Source organism: Martes martes (assembly GCF_963455335.1).
Source record: "Martes martes genome assembly, chromosome: 1".
Taxonomy (NCBI): Eukaryota; Metazoa; Chordata; class Mammalia; order Carnivora; family Mustelidae; genus Martes; species Martes martes.
The window spans coordinates 204,652,466-204,659,832 of NC_137888.1; the positions used below are offsets into that span (position 1 = coordinate 204,652,466).

Here is a 7,367-nt window from a genome sequence, read left to right on the forward strand (position 1 = left end):
TCCCCCTTTGCACACTCTCTCAAATAAGTAAGTGTTATCTTTAAAAAAGCACAGACCATACTTCATGCTGGAGTCTGGCTTGTATTCATCATTCAGATTAAGAAGTAAAACATCCCCGTACTTTCCCCCTCCATTCCCCTACTCCCGTATGCCTGTATCGCACCCCTTTCTCCCTCCCTCCCTCCCCCTGGTCCTGAGATAAGGATATCCTACAACTAGCGTGGGTCACTCCCATGCACTTTTGCACCTTTACTCCCCAGGACATATCTGCGAGCGATCCACAGAATCATGTGGCCTGTCTTTAAGCTTCACGTGAGCAACGTGGTTCTACCCACATCCTTCTGTGGTTTTCTTCTGTCCCTGCTTTTGAGATTTCTCCTGGCCAGTGAAAGCAGTTCCACAATTCCTCCATTCCTGTGACTATAGAAATGTCCACCGAGTAAGAGTGTCCCAATGGATGTACGCACCCCTACTGTGGATGAGCACTACTCGTTCCAAACCTCCCTGAACAAGTCCCACCACGCACCTTCTAGAGAATTCCTCTGTGGTGGAATTGCAGGGTTAGGTGGGGTCCCTGTGTTTGCCATCATCTCAGAATTCTTGTCCGCAGCTTGGGGAATGCCAGGCTGAAGATGCTCTGTCAGTGGTCCACGACGCCACTAACAAGAGCAACAGGTGTAGGAGTTGAGGGTGAGAAATGCTCTGCAAGCTTGGTTGCTGTCCACCGATCCTGCAGGTGGGTTGTGGGGAATGAATGGTGTGTCACTGATGGAAAGGGCTCAACAAACAGGTGGGTGGATGGGGTCCTGTTGCAGGAAAGAGTGGGAAGAATCCACGAACATCTGAACTAAGGAGAGGGGATGAGATCAGGGTGCAGTGGAAGGGTTGGCCATGATCAGGACCCTGGACAACTCTCAGGTTTCCTTTCTGATTGATCCAGGATGGCCATGGAAGGGGCAAATGTGACCTCTGTCTCTGAGTTCCTGCTCCTGGGGCTCTCAGAGAACCCCAAGCAACAGCAGCTGCTGTTCATACTCTTCCTGACCATGTACCTGGTCACGGGACTGGGGAACCTGCTCATCATCCTGGCTATCGCCACTGACCCCCGACTCCACACCCCCATGTACTTCTTCCTGGCTAACTTGGCCTTTGTGGACATCTGCTTCACCTCCACCACCATCCCCAAGATGCTGGTCAACCACGTGTCAGGGCACAAAGGGATCCCTTATGCAGGCTGCCTGACCCAGATGTTCTTCTTCATCTGGTTTGCTGGCATCGATAGCTTCCTGCTGACCGCCATGGCCTATGACCGCTATGTGGCCATCTGTCACCCTCTGCACTATGCCAGGTCTGTAACACCACAGCTCTGTGGCCTCCTGGTGGCTGCATCCTGGACTGCAGCCTTCGGCAATGCTCTGACGCACACGGTGTTATTGACTCGCCTCTCATTCTGCACCCACAACCGGGTGCCCCATTTCTTCTGTGACCTCAGCCCTCTGCTGAAGCTGGCCTGCTCTGACACCTTTCTCAATAATGTGATGGTGTACACCATGGGCGCCCTACCCACTATCACTCCTTTTGTGGGCATCTTGGTCTCCTACACATGCATCTTTGCCACGGTGTTGAGGATCCCCTCCACGAGAGGCAAGCAGAAGGCTTTCTCCACCTGTGGCTCTCATCTGTCTGTGGTGTCCCTGTTCTACGGGACACTCATTGGGGTTTATTTCAGCCCCACGTCCTCCCACACGGCCCAGAAGGACACAGCCGCTGCGGTGATGTACACTGTGGTCACTCCCATGCTGAACCCCTTCATCTACAGCCTACGCAACAGTGACATGAAGGGGGCCTTGGGGGCCCTCATCAATAGGAAGCCAGTTTTTCTTCAGTGGCCATAGCACTGGGATGTTTGAGGGCCCAAATCCAGTGCCCATCTGTATGAATTTTTCTTGCACGGTCCCAAAGTTAGATGTTTCCTTCATATCGCTCTCTGTGGTTCTGTGTGTATTACTTCATTCTTCTGACAACTACTTCTTGAACATCTGTTATCTGTAGACACTATTTTAGGGGCTGAAGGTCCAGCAGGGAACAAACAAAATCCCTGCCCTTGGAGCGCTCCCACTGCAGCCTGAAGACCACATCGCGGTTCAAGGAAGTGCTCGGCAAACTAGAGAGACCGGGATACAAGCCCCCCCTTGGTTAACATTCAGGTTTATCTGCTCTAATAAAAAGTCGCAAATGCACAGGCTCAGAACTCGTTAGATTTTGCAAGCTGAACTCTTTGTTTCTGTTCACAACACAGTTCCTTCAGAAACCTTACAGTAGACATCTGGTCTACTTGTTTCTAGTACGTTCCATTGCGAGGCACCAGATCCTATGTGCGTTTCTAGCCAGAGTCCTTGTGTTTATTGGTTTTGCAATATTTGCTTCCTTGAACCACCTACATTTTGGTCACTCTCAGTTAATGGTCTTCTGAAACAATAGACTTGGGTAGGAGGCAAGATCCTTATTTATACTCTTTTGAAGGACAGGAAGCTGTTGGCTCTTCTAACCTTGTGATGTTTCTGACTTTGAAAAGTGGCCAGTTCTGGTCTGGGATCATCTCATTCTTGTGATTCCTTGCTGCAAAGCAGCGAGAAGCAGCCGACTCACAGTGACATCTTAGCTCTTTCCAATCACTTCTAGACACACAGGCTCAGTGAACGAACAATCTACCTTCCCGGTTATCACCAGTCACGGTACTGTCAGATGTTGGTCTTTGGCATAACAAGGGTCTCCAGCTTTCCAGCCTGTGACATTTGTGTCCTTACCCCCGGACCACTCAGCTCATGCAACTAAGTTTTCAACTAACGATTCTTTATCCTCTGCTCTCCATGCCAAGTTCAAGCCTCTTTTCTAGGACATTTTCCTTCATTGTTCATCAGCTCTTGGGATCCTCTCCGTGACCCATCTTTAAACATTTGGGCTGGATGTGTCTGTGTCCATCTCTGTGGACTAGACCAGACTAGAACTTCTCAAGGACCGAGTCTGGGACTGAACTTTCTCTGCTATCTCAGCACTACTCAGCACAAGACTGGGCAGAGAGAGCCGGCAGGAGAAGAGGGGACTCTCGTTGAAAAAATAAGCGTGAGTTTAAGGAGAATTTTGACAACTAATATTCAGAGTTTTGCAATGGAATCATGGGAATTTGGATTTGGATTAGAAGACTGGACAAGACAGCATGGTACTGGCATAAAAACAGACACATGGACCAGTGGAACAGAGTAGAGAGCCCAGATATGGACCCTCAACTCTATGGTCAAATAATCTTTGACAAAACAGGAAAAAATATCCAGTGGAAAAAAAGACAGTCTCTTCAATAAATGGTGCTGGGAAAACTGGACAGCTATATGTAGAAGAATGAAACTTGACCATTCTCTTACACCGTACACAAAGATAAACTCGAAATGGATAAAAGACCTCAACGTGAGACAGGAATCCATCAGAATCCTCGAGGAGAACATAGGGAGTAACCTCTTTGATATCAGCCACAGCAACTTCTTTCAAGATATGTCTCCAAAGGCGAAGGAAACAAAGGCAAAGATGAACTTCTGGGACTTCATCAAGATAAAAAGCTTCTGCACAGCAAAAGAAACAGTCATCAAAACAAAGAGGCAACCCACGGAATGGGAGAAGATATTTGCAAATGACAGTACAGATAAAAGGTTGATATCCAGGATCTATAAAGAACTCCTCAAACTCAACACACACAAAACAGATAATCATATTAAAAAATGGGCAGAAGATATGAACAGACACTTCTCCAATGAAGACATACAAATGGCTACCAGACACATGAAAAAATGTTCATCATCACTAGCCATCAGGGAGATTCAAATCAAAACCACATTGAGATACCACCTTACACCAGTGAGAATGGCCAAAATTAGCAAGACAGGAAACAACGTGTGTTGGAGAGGATGTGGAGAAAGGGGAACCCTCTTACACTGTTGGTGGGAATGCAAACTGGTGCAGCCACTTTGGAGAACAGTGTGGAGATTCCTCAGGAAATTCAAAATAGATCTTCCCTATGACCCTGCAATTGCACTGCTGGGTATTTACCCCAAAGATACAGATGGAGTGAAAAGAAGGGCCATCTGTACCCCAATGTTTATAGCAGCAATGGCCACGGTCGCCAAACTGTGGAAAGAACCAAGATGCCCTTCAACGGATGAATGGATAAGGAAGATGTGGTCCATCTACACTATGGAGTATTATGCCTCCATCAGAAAGGACGAATACCCAACTTTTGTAGCAACATGGACAGGACTGGAAGAGATTATGCTGAGTGAAATAAGTCAAACAGAGAAAGTCAAGTATCATATGGTTTCACTTATTTGTGGAGCATAACAAATAATATAGAGGACAAGGGTAGATGGAGAGGAGAAGGGAGTTGAGGGAAATTGGAAGGGGAGGTGAACCATGAGAGACTATGGACTCTGAAAAACAACCTGAGGGTTTTGAAGGGGCGGGGTGGGAGGGTGGGGGAACCAGGTGGTGGGTATTAGGGAGGGCACAGATTGCATGGAGCACTGGGTGTGGTGAAAAAACAATGAATACTGTTACGCTGAAAATAAATAAAAAATTGGAAAAAAAAAAAGAAAATACATGGGTGCACATTAACTGGGAACAGTTTAAATAAATATACTCTGTAGCCACTAAAAAAAAAAAAAAAAGAAGACTGGACAAGAACAGGTTTATCATTCTCATGCACCTGTTTGGTCTTTCCATCCTTCCCTCAATCATTCCTTCATTTGATTATCATTGAGCACCTACTATGTGCCAAGGCCTGGGCCAGGGGAGGAAAGACAGCATCTTTGCCCCCCATCCAGTTCACATTTGAATGGAGAAGACAGACAGAAACCCAATACTTGCACACACAATAAATGTATGGTTACAGCATGACATGGGCTTTGAAGCATCTGATGTTAAGAACGAGGGTAATAGCAGCCTGAGTTGGGGTCAGAGAAATCCTCCCTGAGGAGGTGGCCTTCAGCTGAAACAGGAAGGACAAAAGGGAGTGGAATTGGCCAAAGTAGGGAAGGAAGAGTGATTCAGGTCAAAGAACAGCAGCTGTGAAGGCGAAAGGCTGGACAGGACATCGCAGGGCACCTGTACTCCCCGAGGTCCTGTCCGGCCTCCTAGCAAGCATTTTAACAAGCCACTCACAGTAAATGTATTTCTTCCGTTAAAAAAAAAGGTAGAAAAGATCGTTATGCTTCTGAAATTATTTAGGTGCCGTGAAAATTATTGCACCATTTCTTATTGGGCACCCATTGGTATTCTTGCAAATAGAGAACGTCTAACCCACGGATAACTTTCTAAATGTAATGACATTTTGGGGCAATGCTAAGGTTAACAATGAACAAAGTCGACATCATGCTATTTAAGAAAACATTTCCTCCAAGTGTTTATTGATTTTGATTTTTGTAGCCTTGCTTTTATGTTTTCAAACATCAGAGTGTGGGGTTTCCAATGTTTTCTTCCAGGTCTTGAATATTCTCAGACTTCTAAAAAACCTTCTGGCGCGGCGATGTACTGGCGTCCCCCAGCGTCCATACTGGGAAACGCACCCTGCGAGGATGCAGGGCCACGCCCATCCTGGGGCTGCAGGAAAGTCAACCGGCAAACTACGGATGGCCTCCAGGCTCCCCAACCTTTCTCTCATCGTTGTCCCGGCCCCATGAAACCCAAACTGCAACTAGAAGGAAGTGTCCTCCTCCCCGACACAAGATTCCTGCCATGCCTCTCTGCCTTTGCAAAATGAAGTTCCCTCTCCGTTCTTTTACTTACTTATTTTATTTCTAAATTAGTTTGATCGAGGAATCATTATTATACAACAAACAGAACATATTTAGAGCCTACGATCTAATAAGTTCTGACGTGTGTTCTGCCTTTGCAAAATGAAGTTCCCTCTCCGTTCTTTTACTTACTTATTTTATTTCTAAACTAGTTTGATCGAGGAATCATTATTATACAACAAACGGAACATATTTAGAGCCTACGATCTAATAAGTTCTGACGTGTGTGTACACGTATACTTTTAAAATAATGATTATTTATAATAATAATTTTAAGTATAGGACATACAAATAATATAAAATTAAAATGATAATTTCAAACTTATGGAATTTTACAAAGAGTTCTTTCGTGTCCTTCTCCTACTTTGAGATTGTTCACCCTTCTTTTTCACATTTGCTTTATAGCACCATCTCTGTATAAAAACGTATTTTTTTTTCCTGAACCACCTGAGGGTAACTTGAAGACGTAGTGCCCCTTTACCCCTAAATACTTTATGTGCATTTCCTAAGAACAAGGGCATTCTCTTATGCAACCACAGCAAATTTATAAAATTCAAGAAATTCATTACGGACACCTTTTATTACATAAGAGCTAGTCCGGATTCCAGTGTCTCCAGTTGTCCCTGAATGGCTACGATTTATAGCGGTTTTCTTCTTTGTTCCAGGCTCCAGAAGATAGAAGCGGGATCAGGTGTGCCTAGATCTAGTCCAAGATCAAGCACCCATTTCTACTTACCATGTTTCTTTTGTCTCCTTTCATAAAGGCCAACTTCTCAATTTTTCTTGCTCTTTCACGACATTTAAAAATATAATACCATGTGAGACTGTGGACTGTGAGAAACAAACTGAGGGTTTTAGAGGGGAGGGTGTGGGAATGGATGAGCCTGGCAGTGGGTATTAAGGAGGGCTTGTATTGCATGGAGCACTGGGTGTGGTGCTTAAACAATGAATCTTGGAACACTGAAAAAAATAAAATAAAATTTTAAAAATACATAAAATATATTTAATTTTTTATTATACATTTTCCTAATGGGTATGAACATCGAGAGAGCATTACAACAAGCTCTGATATGCCAGGCACCCAGGTTCAATGGATCCCAAATTTACGACATTGATGAGTTTAAAGAATCCAGGTGGATTTCATGTAGTGTGTCTCTCGATGTGGGTTTATCAGATGTTTCCTCATGATTACGCTCAAGCTGTGTAGTTTGGCAGGAACCACAGACCAGGTGTTGGATCCTCGCCTTATTTAGGGAAGTACCCAGTGCTATTTCTTTCTCCCTCTCTGGGGACCTGGAATTCTCAACTTCAGATGTTTCTGGGGAGACCAAGGGATGGGGTGTCCTGAGGAAGAGCCAGCAAGGGCTGCTTAGGCAGATGGTTTTGCAGGTGGAGGGTGTGTGAGCTGCGATGTGCTGGGCCAGAAAGGCTATGGTGCTTCCCAGTACGTGCAGAGGGACATAGTTCCATTCACTTTTCACATTCCGCTCTCTGCTTCCCTGGGTCGGTGCCTTCCCTCTTTCTAGCTGG

At 45.3% G+C, this 7,367-nt stretch overlaps 1 protein-coding gene across 1 annotated transcript; it reads left to right on the forward strand.

Moving 5' to 3' along the window:
• Positions 1-941: 941 nt before the first annotated feature.
• On the forward strand, positions 942-1,895 carry LOC308350625 (olfactory receptor 1f45-like; the record flags this gene model as incomplete). The annotated part of the gene is made up of 1 exon (XM_080816113.1): positions 942-1,895. The coding sequence occupies one exon, from the start codon at positions 942-944 to the stop codon at positions 1,893-1,895; it is 954 nt and encodes a 317-aa protein (XP_080672239.1).
• Between the last annotated feature and the right edge of the window lie 5,472 nt (positions 1,896-7,367).